This window comes from Lepidochelys kempii, chromosome 1 (genome assembly GCF_965140285.1).
Source record: "Lepidochelys kempii isolate rLepKem1 chromosome 1, rLepKem1.hap1, whole genome shotgun sequence".
NCBI classification, from domain to species: domain Eukaryota; kingdom Metazoa; phylum Chordata; order Testudines; family Cheloniidae; genus Lepidochelys; species Lepidochelys kempii.
In genome coordinates this window covers 120,861,501-120,880,275 of record NC_136380.1, presented here as the reverse complement: position 1 = coordinate 120,880,275, position 18,775 = coordinate 120,861,501, and the positions used below count along the sequence as shown (strand labels likewise).

Here is an 18,775-nt window from a genome sequence, read left to right as displayed (position 1 = left end):
GTAACAACTTGAGTAAATGTAATATGAACGTCACTGGTTGGACAAATTTGTTAAATTCTTCCTTCATCTAAAGTAATTATAACAGTACTAGCCTCCAGAAATTACTTGATAGGAAAAGAGGAATTGAGATGTGTGGAGAGAAAATGTATTTGTTGTTGCTACTTCTGTTAGAGCCTTATTTTTTTTCCCCCACAGTGTATCTCTGTATCGGGGGAATTGCAGACCTATCCGGTTTGAACCACCGATGCTGGATTTCCATGAACAGTAAGTTGGGAAGCTTTTAATTTCTGTCCTAGTTAGACCAATACAAAAACTAACCTAAACAACACACATAATTGATGGGCAGAACTTAAGTATATGCATTATTGCAGCTGGCCTAGCTATACTCGTCACCATGGGATATTGACCATCTTTGACTTGTAGCTAAAACTAGGCTGTTGACTTGTTTTGTACAGTTGGTCTAAGATGTGGAGGAATAGTTTGTTTTAAGCAGAGTCTGCTTTCATTGCATGCTACAGTGAAGCTAGCTGGATTACTTCCTATTTGTAGGAAAGAGTAATGGCACAATGTGGGGTATGTAGAGGAGTATCGGGGAAAATAGTGGAAGTTTTTGCCTGTCCAAGCTGGAATATTATGCTGATCCTGAGTTATTTGTTAACCTATGGAGGGAAAGGGAGTCATGTATATATTTTGTCAAAGTGGTTGCCAGGAATACCCTATGCACATGGAATTATCCTTCTCCCTTTTATAGTAAATAAGTCGCTAAACATTAAAGCTATATGAAAGTGCTTTATTTTACAAGTATTAATGCAAGTTAAAGAAGTATGGGCTGAATGAATGGACTATAAGGTGGATAGAAAGCTGGCTAGATCATTGGGTTCAACAGGTAGTGATCAATGGCTCCATGTCTAGTTGGCAGCTGGTATCAAGCAGAGAGCCCCAAGGGTCGGTCCTGGGGCTGGTTTTGTTCAATAACTTCATTTAATCTGGAGGATGGTGTGGATTGCACCCTCAGCAAGTTTGCAGATGACACTAAACTGGGAGGAGTGGTAGATATGCTGGAGGGTAGGGATAGAATACAGAGGGCCCTAGACAAATTAGATGATTGGGCCAAAAGAAATCTGATGAGGTTCAACAAGGACAAGTGCAGAGTCCTGCACTTAGGACGAAGAATCCCATGCACCACTACAGACTAGGAACCGAGTGGCTAGGCAGCAGTTCTGCAGAAAAGGATCTAGGGGTTACAGTGGACGAGAAGCTGGATGAGTCAACAGTGTACCCTTGTTGCCAACAAGGCTAACAGCATTTTGGACAGTGTAAGTAGGAGCATTGTCAGCAGATGAGGTATGTGATGATTCCCTTCTATTCGACAATGGTGAGGCCTCATCTGGAGTACTGTGTCCAGTTTTGGGCTCCAAACTACAAGAAGGATGTGGAAAAATTGGAAAGAGTCCAGTGGAGGGCAACAAAAATAATTAGGGGGCTGGAGTACATGACTTATGAGGAGAGGCTGAGGGAACTGGGATTATTTAGTTTGCAGAAGAGAAGAATGAGGGGGGATTTGATATCTGCTTTCAACTACCTGAAAGAGGATGGATCTAGACTGTTCTCAGTGCTAGCAGATTGCAGAACAAGGAGTAATGGTCTCAAGTTGCAGTGGGGGAGGTTTAGGTTGGATATTGGGGAAAAACTTTTTCACTTGGAGGGCAGTAAAGCACTGGAATGGGTTACCTAGGGAGGTGGTGGAATCTCCTTCCTTAGAGGTTTTTAAGGTCAGGCTTGACAAAGCCCTGGCTGGGATGATTTAGTTGGGGATTGGTCCTGCTTTGAGCAGGGGATTGGACTAGAAGACCTCCTGAGGTCTCTTCCAACCCTGATATTTTATATTTTATTCCATGGCCTTTGTCAGTGCAGTGAACAACAGACTTCAGCTAATATGCCACATTTATATTAACACATTGTTACAAAAAGAACTTGTAAGAGAAGCTAATCAACCATCTTAGGTTTGTCTATATTTCAGTACTTTGGTTTGGGAACTTTCATAATTTTTAAATATCAGTATGTGGTCATGGTCAGAAAACTAACTGTAGTTATTTACTTATTATGATGTTTAAGCAAAACTGTCCAGTACAAAAGTGCCGTGTTAGTCACATCTCTGCTATAACCACAAAATTTGATTGAATATCATTCATATAAATAATGCAGTGCAAGAACTTCTAAATTCAGTAAGTTTAAAGACTGCTCATCTAGATAACTTTTTTTCTATGACACAGGTTTGATTATATGGTCTTAGTTACTGAATAAGAATAAAGTAAATGTACGGGGGAATTCCTGAAGAAGTTTTGATTTGTAGTGAATACACAGCATTCTTTTAACAGTTGAAGTTTATTTTTATGCAGCTTTTTATCATAATGTTAATTGCTTCTACTCCTTTGTAGAAAAATCTTGCTTTTAAAATGATTTTCTGTATGCACATCTGAAGGAAATTAAATGAGTTATGTGAACTTCCAAATTTTTTTTGTTTTGGAAGTACTGAATATCTATATTTGTCATAAAAATATGAATATAAATATAAAATATCAGTGTTTTAGCCTTAAAACTTATGTCTTAAATGTTCGTTCTAGTAAGTTTGCTCTTCATTATGGTTCAGGTGGTTTTTACATAAATCTATCCTTCTAGAACTCTGTCACTTTGAAACAAGTCCAGTTAATATAGATCTGAAACACTGCCAAAACTGTGCAAGTTTATGATATGCAAAGGACATGTGCAATTGTATAGAATTAGTGCCAAATGATGTGGGCTTTTTAACTGAATGCGGAAATTTCTCAGTTAAAAGTTGTAATGGGAGCATATGTGTCACTGGTTCGTTAAATGTTCTCTTCACTTTTTAAAAATACAAATATGTTAAATATATTTACCTGCTGTAGAAAGTTTAAATGCTTTGCTGCGATTATAAATTTAGGCAGAAGACAATGGTCTGCTATTATGATAGATTTGTTAAAATTTTAGTAGGACTGTATCATTAGTGGAGAAAATGTTTGAGCACTTTTTTATATCAGTTAAAACAAAAAGCTTGCTTGGCTTCAAAAATATAGGCCAGTCACTTCAAAACTGGCTGCCTAAAGCTAAGGCATGTTTATGTACACAAAGAGAAGTGACCTGCCATTTGGCTTTAGTGGAAGCTTGAGTTACTAAAAATTAAACCACTTCTATTTAAGTGCCTAAATAGGGATTGGGAATTTAACCTTGAGGCACACAGGTTTGAAATCTTGTCCAAAATCAGTTAATAGTTCAAAAGGGAAAGATAGAAATTCAGAGAATTTCTTTATCAATAAATGTTTTCATAAAGCACAATGTCTGTGTAATTACTAGCATTCAGAAGAATAAGATGTGTGAGAGTTCAGCATAAAATTCATCTTGGAACATCAGAACAAGGTAGACTATAACCAGGGCTGGATTTTCAAGTAGGCACAGTAACCACGTGCCTAAGGGTGTTGGTGTTCTAGGGACGCCTTATCTTTCTAAAACTGTCTGCAAAATGAAGATCAGCTGGAGGCAGCAGGGGCGTTGAAAATGCTGTGCCTAGGGGTCCATAAGGTGTAAATCCAGCCCTGACTATAACTCAGGGAAGTAATGTGTTAAAGAAACGAGGAACATTTACTTTGTTCATAAGCTGACACATGCCTCCCATGACATAAAATACTTGACATCTAAATCATGGTTGGGTGTAGTCAGATTTTGCCAAAAGATTGCAATATTTTTTCTTAATAATTAGAAAGCTAATGTTGGTATGGAATGGTTAAAATTTGCTCTGTTAGTGTCTGGTGGCAATCCAGAAAATGAAATATCAGTTTGTCTCCTAAAAGCTATTCTAGACCTACATTTCCTGTATTGGATCTGGATACAAGATTATTGTGTTCTCATGACTTCATCATGTAAATGTTTGTTGTTTTTTGTTTTTTGTAAGTATGTAGTCTTAATGGAAAATTTGCCTTCAGAGTGATAGAATGATGGATATATTAGAGCTGGACGAATAACTGATGTCTGGATTTGCTGGCGGGTCCAAAAAGTCGTGAAAAAAAAATCTGGAGTCAAACTGAATATAAAAATTGCAGGAAAAAAACAGCCAAACAAAAGCCCCTGTTTTGGGCTGAATGAAACATGTTTAATTTGATCCAAAACATTTTGTTTTAGGCATTTTTAAAGGACTATACTCACAAAATGAGGCTGGCAGTTAGCCCAGTGCATTCACCTGGGATGTAGGTCACCCTCTCCTGATGTGAAGAAGGGTTTGAATTTGGGTCTCCCATTTCTCAGGAGCATGCCCTAGCAACAGGGCTATAGGATATTCTGGGGCAGATCTCTCTCTCTCTCTCATGTTGAATGTGTTCTGGTTTTTATAAATAGTCATTGGAGTAGGGACTTGAATTTGGGTCTCCCACCTCCTGGGTGAGTGCCTTAGCCACCAGGCTAGAGAATCAGTCTCACTTTTCCCCTAGCCAAATGCCTATTAATTGTGTCATTCATTAGTGAACACCAATTATTCTATGTCCCAGGTGAGCGATCAAACCACTGGGCTAAAAGTTATAAGGAGGCACCACCATCTCCTCTTCATGTCATTTTGTAAATGGTATCAAAGTGTCGAAAAAGTTTTGGCCAATATTATTTGGTAAATTTGCAGATGGCTTTGGGTCAACTTAAAACTACCTTGTGTTTGGTTTTTTTTTTTTAAAAAAAAACACAGTTCTATTTATATCACAGCAGATGTATATGCTGTATGTTTATATATTCAGTTATTTGTTTATCCTTTGAAAATAGCCCATACAGTCTTTGAATACCCCATATAAGTTTGAATTTTAGATCTTGGCTTTTTAAGAGAAATGTATAAATATGGTGTATCTCATTACTGGCCTGATTTTTCAAACTGGATTTCCATTTTTATGACGGCACTGAATTGCATGGAAAAAACATGAATAGCAGGCCCGAAGTTGTACCATTCTCAGCTGAGATCTTGCTTGAAAATTTGGCCATACAATGTTGAATAATATCTTTTATTTGAGTGAGTGGTATGCTGTGTCAACTCAAACATCCAGGATTCAGTACATGTGTTTACTTATATTTTTATCATTTAATAACTACATGGTAAAGCCAGGAGTACATGATGCGATGTATGTTACTGTAATTATCCAATACAGTATAGGCTTTTTATTTTTACTTAAATGTATATATTAAGAGAGCTTTTGTCAGAGCACTTGTTAATCTGCAGTCCGTGGATATATAGCTACTTTGAAGTCCTTGTACAAATTTCTCATCCATCATACATATAAGGCACATTGCATGCACACAGAGGAAGGCTGGCACTGGATAGGGGTAGTGTCCATGTCTGAGTGTCCATAACTGTACATTTCCAGACATTGTAATACTTTTGATTTCTTTGAATGTCGTCTTAATTTTGGATTTTGAGGCTTTCTGATGTTTGCTGTAATTTTCTAAAGATACATATTCTCAATGGTCAATGTCCTTCTGTCCCTCCTAAAACAATACATAGGTATTTACAACCTTAGCTCCAGGTTAAATGTTTTGCATGAGAATTACTTATTGGAATTAATCAGCCCTCTTTGTCATTGGACAACAAATGTCTGACTACTTAAGTTATATCTTGAATCCAGTAATTGAGAGTTGATGGATGTTTTTCAGTCTAATTTCTGATCTACAACTAAAGAGCCAGATTCAGCATCCTTATTGTTGAGTAGTAAGTTCATTAAGTAATCTGATTTCAATTTAATTGAGTTAGATACTATTCCTAGTGAAAAGGATAGCTGTAATAAATGAAATAAAATGGTTCCTTCCTAGCAAACTTGTGTGTATTCAGTTACATCTGTTTTCATTAGTGACATTACATTTTTACTGTGTTTTTAAAAATCCTCGTGGTATTAAAAGACTAACACAGCTATGAAAGATTGAAATGGGCTGGGTTTTTGAATCGCTTGTATTGTCTCAAACAGACAACTACAGTTCAAATTACTGGACCAGAGTCTCACCTGACTTCCCTGGGGTCATGCATAGAAGATTAAATGCACAGACTTGAACATATGTACAAAATACATTTTTAAAATATTGCACTAGAATCCATTCTTTGTATGCATGTCTTTGAAATTTTATTTGTAGATAGAGTATAATCAATTTTATCAAGAAGACTTGTGCTGTTAATAAGCTTTGTGAAAGTATTTATTTGACCTCAGAATATCCTTTTTTGCATAAATACTTTATTCTCACTTAATACAATATGGGTTTAAATAATAAATTGAAGTTAATCTTGTCAGAATTATTATTGTTTAATTCTGTACCAACCCACTCAGTGTATCATTCTTCCCTTCTGCCAGACAGAGACAAGAAATAGATCTGTCATTACCTTCTGTAAAGAGTTGTAGCAGTCTTTTATGTTCTATGCAGTTCTCAATGCACTATTCAGTAGCTGTCTTATTCAGGTAATAAGTTGAGGCACACAATTTCTGCCCAAACATGACATCTCTTGTAATCAGTGGTATCTGTTGTTTTTGCCATAGGGGCCTAGTCATGGATCAAAACCTCATCGTACAAACACAGCACAGAAAGACATCCCCTGCCCCAGTAAGCTTATAATCTAAGGCAAGAGACCTAAAATGGATAGACAGAGTACAAGGAAACAATGAGACAATATTGGTCAGCATGATAGTCAGTGGCTCTGCACACTAGTGGCCTAACCCCTGTCAAGGTTTTTTTGTAGCATCACAGCAAAGGAGAGTTTTTTGAGAGATTTGAAAGAGAATAATGAGATGGCTTTGCAGATGTTTACAGAGAGCTTCTCCCAAGTATTTGAGGTAGCATTGGATAAATCATGAATTCCTAGGGCATTGAAACTTGTAACGGTATGGTAAACAACAGCCAGAAAACAATGAACACCTTATCCTTCTATTAAACACACACAAACTATGTTTAAAAAACATTAAGGTAGCAAAGTCAAGCACTCAAACTGGGGAATGCCAAAATTAAGACTGTCTGCATAAACTTAATTTGGCCCCCTCCTGTGTATTCATTATGATAGTCTTAATTACATGATCACATTTTTTTTTCTTAGCGGTCCTGCCTTTTTCACTGCACATAATGGGTGGTTCTCACTTAACTTTTAAGTGCTTGACTTTGCAACCTTAATCTTTTAATGTAGTTTTTTGTGTGCTATTTCCTAGGGTTTTTTTTAAACTGAAAAAAACAAATTACATTGTCACATAACAACGACCTCCACATGGGTCATCAGCAGAGTTGGAACCTTTGATCCACCTCACAGACTTCTACTGTTTGAGCTAACATAGTAATTGCTAGCAGTAGTAGGTTGTCATCCTCTATATGGACCATCATTTGAGGGGGATGAGATATACACCTTGCCAGTAGGTTTCACATACTTGCTGACAGCAGAGGAATGGTGAGACTAAGGAATCCCGGGTTCCATTCCAGGCTCTGGAAGGGAGTGTGCTCTAGTGCAGCAGTTCTCAACCAGGAGTCCAGGGCCCATAAGGAGGTTTTAGGGGGTCCACCAAGCAGGACTGGCATCAGACTCACTGGGGTCCAGGGCAGAAAATCAAAGCCCCACCATCTGGAGCCTCACCACCCAGGCCTCAAGCTGAAGCTTGAGCAGCTTAGCTTTGTGGGGCCCCCTGTGGCATGGGCCCCAGGCAATTGCCCTGCTTGCTACCCTTTAATGCCAGCCCTGGCTTTTATATGCAGAAAGACAGTTGTGGCACAGTTGGGCCATAGAGTTTTTGGGCCGCATATTGTGGGGCCTCAGAAAGGAAAAGGTTGAGAACCCCTGCTCTAGTGGGCAGACTCTTCTGCCTGTTTCTCTCCCCACAAACATTTTACTCCTGTCCAATAGTCTTTCCCACGCCAGGCTCCTGTTCTGATCTCATTCTTCAGGCTTCCCATCCCAGTGTGCTTGCACAATGAGGCCAGTCCTGCTCCCAATTCTATTCTCAGCACACCTTCCTCTCTGTCCCCTCTACGCCCGCTCTATGTTTGATCTCTTCCACTGCTACCCATGTTCCCAGCCTACAGGCTTCTCATCCAATTTCAGTCTCCCCAGCTCCTTACTGGCTGCTTGTTCTAATCCTCTCTTCTGGCTCCTCATCCAAACTCAGTCCCTCACTAGCTCCCCATCCCAATCTTATCTGTCCCCACTGGCTCCCAATTTTCACTCTTCCCCTTCCCCCCTTCTCTGGTCCAGCTATTGCCCCTTCCACATTCAGATTGGATAGTTTCGTTCTCCATGCTGCTTGGGCATCAGCAAGGAGGGCACTGAGAACACAGGAGAAACAGATTCCTTGCTCTCAGTTCCAGTGCCTGGACCTGATGTGGCCTGCTTCATCTCAGAGCTGCAATTGGAAGGAAAGTCCTGCTCTACTCCCTTCAGTTACAGGCTTGAATGTGCTCAGTGTGGATGGAATCTTCATATTTTTAGCTGTCTAAATTATAGCAAGTCTGTACTGAGCACATGTGAACTTCATTTTTCCAAAGGTCTATTACATGGCCACATGTGGATACAGTTTCCTGGGGACTGCAAAAGACACATTCGTGACAGAAAGACCCACTTTCCTGACAAACTTTAAATCACTGCTTCACAGCATAGAGGCACAAGATCTTTTCAAAGAAAAGGAACCCAGAATTATTTAAATCAGTCAAAATATATCTCTAGCCTAATTTTTAGAGAAGGGCTCAGCTGTTTTGGCTGAAATTAAAAAATTAGCTCGACACAGACACCTGGTATAAAAAATTTCAGTTCATACTGTTTGGCAAAATTATAAGGGATTGAAAACGGATCTTGTAATGAGAAGTGTCAGACAATCTTAATAATGAAGAGTGCTACTAGCCTCACCTCTAATAATGAAAATAGCTTTTGATTTAGAATTCAATAGTTAAGAACCAACTCATGTGAGCTAATCACATGTTTTGGAAAAAATAAAATTACAGCTGCCTGAGGTATTTAACTTGTAAGGGTGGCCAGGGCAACTGCATTTAAAATACTATTCTGCATAAAAACTACATTGCTAATATGAGAACCAATTCTACAGTTTAATATAAACTGAGATAATGCAGACGTTTTTAAGTGGCTTGGTGTGGTTGGTGGGTGTGTGCCATTGTTGAAGAAGTGGGCAACAAAGAGAATTTAACTGTAGCATTTTGGATAGAGTTGGGAGCAAGCAATATGAGAATCAAGGAATTCAGAGGCTGTAGTAGTTAGGGCTAGAGATACCTAGGTCATAGACAAAGGTTTTAGCTGAAGAGCTAGAGAGGAATGAATAGTTTTCAAGATAAACAAAAGAAAGAATGAGCAGAATTTACTGTAAACTTGGTATGGGGAGAAGAAAATGATTTCAACTGTGTTTTAGGGTTTTCAATTACCCTCTTTGTTTGCGCTCAACTACATAATGAATTGAGTCTCTCAGATAAGAAATTTGTATCCCAAGTGTTTCAGATGGGGAAAGCTGGGATCCAGAGAGGTTAAATGACTTCTCCAAGGCCACACAGGAGACTAGCAGAGCCAAGAATAGAAATAATATCACACGAGTCCCACTACACTGCATTAACTACAAGACTATCTTTAATTTAAAACAATGCTAAACTTGTGAGTGTGAGCAAGTAGTTTAAGGAAATTATCAGAAGGGAGGATAAATATGAGATGTTGAGAGTCAGTCAAGGAGTTTTTGTTTTCACAGTGTTGTGCCTGAATTGATGGCTGGACACCCAAGAAAAGATTTCAGATGGTTGTAGAATCGGAACAGTGGGAGAAGTCAGGAGGGCAAGAAGAGTTGTCAGTGTTTAGCTGGTGGCTAAAACCTTAACAGTAGGTAAGATCACCAGTGGATTCAATTTAGAGAGCAGTGGACACCATGATGGAACATCATTTGGAGAAGCAGGCGGACAGCTGGTCAGGAAGGTCTCAAATCTCCAAGGAGAATTTGTTGAGGAATTTGGATAACAAACAAACAAGATTGCAGAGGATCCAGAGAAAAGTTAAGGAAGAAATTGAAAAGGAGTACTTGTGGCACCTTAGAGATTAACCAATTTATTTGAGCATAAGCTTTTGTGAGCTACAGCTCACTTCATCGGATGCATTCAGTGGAATTCAGGCCCCCTGTATGTATAAAAACATCCTCACTGCATTTTCCACTTTTACGCATCCGATGAAGTGAGCTGTAGCTCACGAAAGTTGATGCTCAGATAAATTGGTTAGTCTCTAAGGTGCCACAAGTACTCCTTTTCTTTTTACAAATACAGACTAACACGGCTGTTACTCTGAAACCGGAAGAAATTGATGCAGTGAGAAGATGGCACACAACATAATATACCAAACACGATTTCTTTTGTGAAGGAAAGACATTGCAACAAAAATACAAACTGTAATCGGGCCGTATCATCCGTGGCATCTCACAGGTGATCTGGAAGGAACCTTTGTGGCTTCTTGATTACCTGGTTACTGTCCAAACTAAGAACAACTTGAGGGCTGCTTAAATTCACACATTCTCTCTACACCAGCTCAGCATTGAGCAGGATTTTATTTTTTGGTCTGTAAAATGCCTGATGAATAATAAAGCTAATGGCTGTCAGCTGAGTATCTCTTGCATGCTGATGTGCTGATAAACCATTTTGTTTTAAGTGTCTGGGGTTTGTTTTGTTTTTTTAAACTTTTTTTTACTTACAACCAAATACTTTGTAACAGAATCCTGCTGAATATTTGTCTGTCTATACATGAGTTTTCATATCTCTTTCTCTAGCACAGCAGTTCTCAAACTGTGGGTCAGGACTCCATTTGAATGGGGTCACCTGGGCTAGTGTTAGATTTGCTGGGACCCGGGGCCAAACCTGAAGCACAAGCCCCACCACCCAGGTCCAAAGCACAAGGGCTTCAGCCCTGGGCAGCAGGGCTCAGGTTACAGGCCCCCTGCCTGGATATGAAGCTGCTGGGCTTTGGCTTTGCTCCCACTGCCCCTTCCCCCCACCCCACCACCATGGGCAGTTGCGCTTGGGTTTTGGCCCCTCCACTTGGGGCAACAGGTGGGCGGGGGGGGGCCTTAGCCCTTTGGTCCCCCTCCTGGGGTTGTGTAGTAATATTTGTTGTCAGAAGAGGGCTGCAGTGCAATGAAGTTTGAGAACCCATGCAGTCTAGCATAAAAGATTATGGAGCTTCAAAATTCCTGCCTGGTAGAAAACCATTTACTAGTTTAAAATGCAAAAAAACCCCAAAAATAAAAATACTTTTCCAGTGGTTTAGAGAAATGGTTGAAATCATCCTTACTATGAATCGTTGGAATATTTCCTTGAAGTTATAGAACACTTAAAACAGGACATTCGCAGTACCCAATCTGTAGATGATTGCAAGGTATACCAAAGAAAGAAATCATTTATCTTTATTGCATTTCATCATGCCCTCTGCTTGGAGCATTTCCAAAAAAAACTGCTTATAAATATAATGCTTCGTTCATGTAGAATACTGTGGGTTTTTTTATAATACTTACAGAGAAGCCATGTGATAAAGTTGTTTGTTCCGTAATTTGTTGAAGTAGAGCACAATCTCCAAATGTTGTCCTTATTGATTTAGAAATGCTCTGTTATGGTTTTAATTCAGTGCGGGTGTCCTTGATGCAACATTTACTATAGTGATTTAAAAAATACAACAAACACCACCACTAATCTGAGCTGTGCTGCACTCTTTGCACATCCACCCCCTTAATGCATCAGATTTCCCACATTGCTAAACAGAAGGGCAGTTCTTGGGGGGGTCCTCTTCTAGAAAAAGTTGAAAACCATTGACATGATCCTCCATGCTTTAGTCAGGCAAAATTACTGTTGCCTTTGAGTGTTTTACTTGAGGAAGGCCTGCAAGATAGGACTCCTGCAGGTGGGTTACCTAGAGTAAGGTTGAGGCACGTTAGGTCAGAATGACTAATATTGCATGCCCATGCCTGCTTTATGGGCAAACAGAGAACTTCAGTCTTCAGGGCTCTCTGTATGATGTATTTCATGAATATTAAATCCAGAACAGAAAGTTCAAAAACGAATTTAAATTTGGGCACCCACTTACTCACAAGTAGTTTCTTCTCTTGGTAGGTTTAATTTTTCAGTAAAGCCGTAATACATATATACTTGATAGTCTTAAGATGTCAACACAACTTAATAAAACTTGATAGCTAACTTTAAAATAGATTTTAAATCTGACATTCTGTCCTTAGTTTGGCTTGTCCTAAAAAGGAGTAGCTTATGGTGTTACAAATTATGAAGTATTCAGTTTGAGCGGACCAAGATAGGATAGTGTTGTTCATCAATTTTGCATTTCCTTCTCCTCCTAATTTGTGCCACAATTCTAACAAACATATTTGTGGGCTTTAAATGTATAAATCAGAGGCTTCCATAAATCCTGCTAGAGTAACTCTGAGAAACTAATCAAGCTATTAATAACCAACCTGGTTTGAGCACCCTTGTACATCATGCCCTTCAGAATCAGGGCCTATGAAATACTTACATTCACTGCCAAAAAACTTGCTTAGTGCTGCTTCATACCCTTTCAAAACATCGAGGGAGCTAAACTGAAACCTCTGAAAGCAGAGTTAAGGTAATGTCTCCCACAAAATCTTAACTCCTGGTTTCTGAGTGTTCTCCACCTGCCTCTGTCAGATCAGAGGACTGTATCGTTCCCAAGCATGTGGAGGACAGTGGGGAAAAAGGGCACAATAGTAGCATGGGGGAAACTTGTAGGCATTGTCTTGCTTAGGAATATCGCATTTGATTATCCTGACTGAGGTTTGTGTTCTGCCAGTAGACTGCTAGAACTTTCCAGAGGAACGGTGTAGCTAGAGAATGGAGAGAGTGCATAGCAGTGTCTAAATGCCAGTGCAAATGTATATTCTCAGTGGCCTCAAGAACTCCACAAATATTAGAATGGCATGAAGCACTCTTACATTCCCTGTCTTGACGTACCTAGTAGAATGTCAGCCTTTGGAGGTGACCGTGACATCCATTTTAGAAGCCCTGAAACACTATTGACCTTTTAAAAAAGAAAAACACTCTTAGATTTTAGAGGAAAAAGGTGAGATCATCTACTTAGAATTCCTGCATATAAACAGTCCAGGAAATAAGCATTCCTGATTTCATCTAGGTGCAGCTCCACCTCTCCTCAAATGGCATTGTGAGCTCTGAAAAATTGCTACAACTGCTACCTGTATACAGTATAGCTACTCCCTGCAGACAGTACAGACGTCAGAGTGTATGAAGAGGAATGATGATATAGAATTGTGTTGGACATGATGTGGAAAATAGTAGATTTTGTTAGAGATAACTAGGTCCTGTTTGGTGGTGGTCTCTTCATGCTCCTGGTAGGGCTGGAAAAGTCTTGGGGAGGAGAAAAAGTGGTAGTCCTGCGCTGTAAGTAGCACATGTATGAGCTGGAGGTAAAAAGGGAAGAGGAGGGTAGCCCCAGAGCCTCCATCCCATATTGGGGGCCTACTGTAGTGAGAAGGGACTCTGTACACACCTCTGCAGCATAGGAGGCTTGCAGAGGTGTAAACTGGCCCATTCATCTGATTCAGATGAGAACATGCCTGTGAGAAATACCCCATGGAGATGATTACACCTTGAAATACTATCTCTGAGAAGCTGAACTGCCCCATTCATCTCAATGGGTGTTCTCCTTTCCCTCCTCTCATCACTGTACCTGTGGCATGTACCAAACATATCCCAGCTCCTTATTCTAGTCTCAGCACTCTCTCTATGGCATACACGGAGATTCCTTTTCCCAGCTTCCAGAACAGGCTCAGTTTATCATGCCTAGTGATGCCTTTCAGGAGTTAAGACTTTCGTAATAAAGAGAACCAATTCTTCCTGGCCAGGAATCTAGTGTCAGTCTCTCTGGTGTCATTTTTCCATATGGTAGCTAGCTAGTCCCTCCCGTATCTTAAGACCCAAGAATGGCAATACTGGGTCAGACCAAAGGTCCATCCAGCTCAGTATCCTGTCTACTGACAGTGGCCAATGCCAGGTGCCCCCGAAGGAGTGAACCTAACAGGTAATGATCAAGTGATCTCTCTCCTGCCATCCATCTCCACCCTCTGACAAACAGGGGCTGGGGACACCACTCCTTACCCATCCTGGCTAATAGCCATTAATAGACTTAATCTCCATGAATTTATCCAGTTCTCTTTTAAACCCTGTTATAGTCCTAGCCTAGTATCAGTCTAGTGTCTCACCACCATAACTGGCTTCATAATATGGCCCACCAGACTGTCCCAGTTTGGACTCAGGCAAGCAAGTAGATGGCTCTGACCTATTGTATCAAATGAAAACCCTGATCTTTTTACGTGTGAAATTTCATGTATTTTACCAGTTGAGATACACTTAGTGAGTTTGGTTTTAAAAACCTATTTGTATCCAGTATGTTTGTTTCACCAGTGTAGGGTTCCCCCCCATCCCACTAACTAGCTCTTAAGCACTGTGTTGCTACGTCACTGGGGCTCCATGTAGACCATGTTGGATTGCCACCGGTTAAACAGAAGAAAGGTACTAAATTAACCTCTCACTTGTAGAAGGTGATACCTCTAGAAGAGGGAGGGGATTTATTGACTGCTGCCGTAGCTCTAACAGTATGTAACTAGAGGACTTTCTTTTCATTTTCTTTCAATCTGGTCTTTCTCACAAGCACTAAATTTACAATTCATCTTGTAAAAGCAGTCTACCAGTATGTTCACTGAGGTTGTTAAATCATGATTAACAGACTATGAAAGTCTTCAAATGGTACTGAAATCTTCAGTCTGTGGCAAAATGTATCTGCGGATTTGCCTTGCCTCACTTGTGTTGAAAAGCATCTGCAACATCTCAACCCATGCCTAATGTTTTCTTCCTAGGTTAATATTCTACAAGACTAACTTTTTAGTTTTTGTTTTGTTTTCTGTTTATCACTGCAAATAGTTCTATCGTGCTTGTGAACTCTATGCTTTTAATATTTGGCAGGCAGTTTTTACTCTGAAGAGAGTATAGAACAGCTTTGTCTTCACTTCACGGGTCACTTGCTGGAGGATTCTCTGCTCCTTGAAGTCTTTAAACCATGGTTTGAGGACTTCAATAGCTCAGACATAGGTGAGAGTCTTATTGCAGGAGTGGATGGGTGAGATTCTGTGGCCTGCGTTGTGCAGGAGGTCAGACTAGATGATCATAATGGTCCCTTCTGACCTTAATATTTATGAATCTATGAATTGCTTGTTAATGTTTAAACTTAATCTAGAAAACAGTTCTACTGGTAGATCAAAACTAAATATGTTAAGCTGATGCAATCTGTTTTGTATTTGTCAGTTATTTTACCTTAGAATGAGGGATGCTGGCAGGTCAAATAATGCAATAATTTAAAGCCTTGTATCATAGAATCATAGAAGATTAGGGTTGGAAGAGACCTCAGGAGGTCATCTAGTCCAACCCCCTGCTCAAAGCAGGACCAATCCCAACTAAATCATCCCAGCCAGGGCTTTGTCAAGCCAGGCCTTAAAAACTTCTACGGATGGAGATTTCACTACCTCCCTAGGTAACGCATTCCAGTGCCTCACCACCCTCCTAATGAAATGGTTTTTCCTAATATCCAACCTACTTCTCCCCCCACACTGCAACTTGAGACTGTCAAGTTCCTTGTTCTGTCATCAGCCACCACTGAGAACAGGCTAGCTCCATCCTCTTTGGAACCCCCCTTCTGGTAATTGAAGGCTGCTATCAAATCCCCCCTTGCTCTTCTCTTCTGCAGACCAAATACGCCCAGTTCCCTCAGCCTCTCCTTGTAAATCATGTGCCCCAACCCCCTAATCATTTTCGTTGCCCTCCGCTGGACTCTCTCCAATTTGTCCACATCCTATCTGTAGTGGGGGGCCAAAACTGGATGCAGTACTCCAGATGTGGTCTCACCAGTGCCGAATAGATGGAAATAATCACTTCCTTTGATCTGCTGGCATTGCTCTTACTAATGCAGCCCAATGTGCTGTCAGCCTTCCTGGCAACAAGGGCACACTGTTGTCTCATATCCAGTTTCTCGTCCACTGTAATCCCCAGGTCCTTTTCTGCAGAACTGCTGCTTAGCCAGTCGGTCCCCAGCCTGTAGCAGTGCATGGAATTCTTCCGTCCTAAATGCAGGACTCTGTACTTGTCCTTGTTGAACCTCATCAGATTTCTTTTGGCCCAATCCTCCAATTTGTCTAGGTCACTCTGGACCCTATCCCTACCCTCCAGCATATCTACCTCTCCCCCACAGCTTAGTGTCATCCGCAAACTTGCTGAGGGTGCAATCCAGATCATCAGTGAAGATGTTGAACAAAACCGGCCCCGGGACCGACCCCTAAGGCACTCTGCTTGATACTGGCTTCCAATTAGACATCAAGCCATTGATCACTACCTGTTGAGCCCGAAAGTCTAGCCAGCTTTCTATCCACTTTATAGTCCATTAATCCAATCCATACTTTTTTAACTTGCTGGCAAGAATACTATGGGAGACCATATCAAAAGCTTTGCTGTAGTCAAAATATATCACATTCACTGCTTTTCCCATATCCTCAGAGCCATTTATCTCATCATAAAAGGCAATCAGGTTGGTCAGGCATGAATTGTCCTTGGTGAATCCATGTCGACTGTTCCTGAACACCTTCCTCTCCTCCAAGTGCTTCAAAATAGGTTCCTTAAGGACCTGCTCCATAACTTTGGTCCAGTTCATTCTGGGTGACATGGCTGGATAATGACCTGCTCTTAGTATTTCCATCTGTGGAGCTTTGAAAACCGATTGAAAAGAGGCTGATGCACTGCAATGATTGGTCCAAAAATATACCTTATAAAAATACTTGTTACATTAATTAAAACTTAAAGATTAAGAATCTCAGCCTCTGACAGTGCAGTGATATCTCTTTCTTAATTTCTGCTGTATTTCCCCTGCTAGAGTGACACAACTGATCTCGACTTATCTCTCTCACTTACCTTGGTCAGAAAAGTAACTCATCCATATTGCTCAGACCAACCATTATGTATGTCTGAGTGCAGAACAGGGATCACGGTTTTTTTGTGCTTTGGTCTTGTCCACTGTCTTGCTTTCCATGAAGCTGTGGCAGGAGTCCAAAGCTGAACTGTTAATAATAGATGAGAAGTGAGCAAAATTATGAAAGGATAACCTTTCCATTTAGGGCAAACTGGGTATTGCACATGTCACTGAAGTCAGAGTAGTCTCCTTTGCTTAGGTCTCTCTTTCATAGGAAGCTTTCCTTTAGACTAGCTTTCAGCAGCTGCCAAAATTTGTAGACAGCCTCAGAATTCATAAAGGCTCTGTCTAGAACCAGAGCAGACCTGTTAGAGGATCTAGATTTCTCTTTTCCTGAAACTAACTAAATGAAGAATCCAAAAATCACAAAAAAATCTTTCTATTCTTCCTCATCCTCCAATTTTCCCACAAAGAAGTGGAGATGGAAGGGTGAGATGTTAAGGCTGAATGGGAATTCCTGCTGAGATTACTAAACTTTTAACATTCAAATGAAATCTTACAAATTTCAGAAGGCAAGTCTGCATTTGTTCGAAGAATCCCAAACTAGATATAGATTGAAAAGAAGTCAGAGGTGTTCTCAGTAGAGGTCTTTTCTCAACAACCTATCCTTGCCCCACAGTGAACAGATGGAAATCTCTGAGAATTACTTTTGAGCCAATAACCAGGACCCTTGCTTTAGCCACATATAGAACATGGCTCAGTACAAAGGACTTACCCACCTCTTTACCTCTAAAGAAGAGGGTAAATTCCATATTCACTAAAACCATTCTAGCAGCTATATGTTTCAGATGCCATCAGATTCTGTTCCACATTCATAACTTCAGTTATCAGGTGCTACATATAGCTGCATTTCTAGAAAGCCAAACAGAATGCAGAGTGAGAAGATAGTATTTCAGTGGAATAAAAATAACTTGTTAGTAACTATCCTTGTTTGATAACACCTTGGCCTTTTAGCTTCAGGGTGCTTAGCACAGGATACACTTATTACTTCATAAACAGGAAGCATCTTCCAGTTACCTAAATGATATTTAATTGTGATGAAAATTGATTATCACCACTCAGGTATTTGTAAATCACTTGTTTGACAGTCAGCAAAATTATCCTGCTTCACATTTGGAACCTAAAATGAAAAGTTATAGAAACAATTGCATAATTACACTAGCATTCGTTAAGTAAACTGGTAACTAGCCAAAACGTAGGTTGCCAGGATCTTCAACCCTTTTGATTAGTATAAAACTATTTACTAGAATTGCTGTATGGTATCTACTGTAATGAAAGTGTACACTATTTGAATAGACACAGACTATAGTTTTAGGGAGCAAGTACACACAATGTACACTCGAATGATTTATGTGAAAGGTATGTATTATGAGGTATAAAACTAATTTCTTCAGAGACATTGAAGTTTGAAAAGCAATCATGAAATCAAAGCATGTCTTGTTTTGCTAGTATATATGTGCTTTAAGAAAAGAAGTGAGTAAAAAACTACGTAGAACAAATTATCAATTTGATTTCACTTGTTACTGAAAAGCTTGCAGTTTATCATTTTTGTCACGGGAATGGATTTTGTAATCTCTCAGCTCTCTAAAGCTTCTGCACTGATACACTTCAGGTAACTAAATCAGGCTATTTTAAGAACCTTTGCTATGTTGTCCTAGAGATGTAAAATTCAAATAAGAATATTAGATTATATTA

The 18,775-nt window shown here is 39.9% G+C and overlaps 1 protein-coding gene across 4 annotated transcripts in view; it reads left to right on the top strand.

The window, feature by feature from the left end:
* The window catches only part of TMEM131 (transmembrane protein 131), a 202,589-nt gene that overhangs the window by 90,292 nt on the left and 93,522 nt on the right, over positions 1-18,775 (top strand). For all 4 annotated transcript variants that reach the window (XR_012159916.1, XM_073352822.2, XM_073352811.2 and 1 more), the window contains exon 4: positions 196-264. Coding sequence is in view for 3 of the 4 variants with exons in the window: in XM_073352822.2 (XP_073208923.1) it covers positions 196-264 (69 nt within the window). In the remaining variant the exon portion in view is untranslated. The remainder of the gene's footprint in view (positions 1-195; positions 265-18,775) is intronic.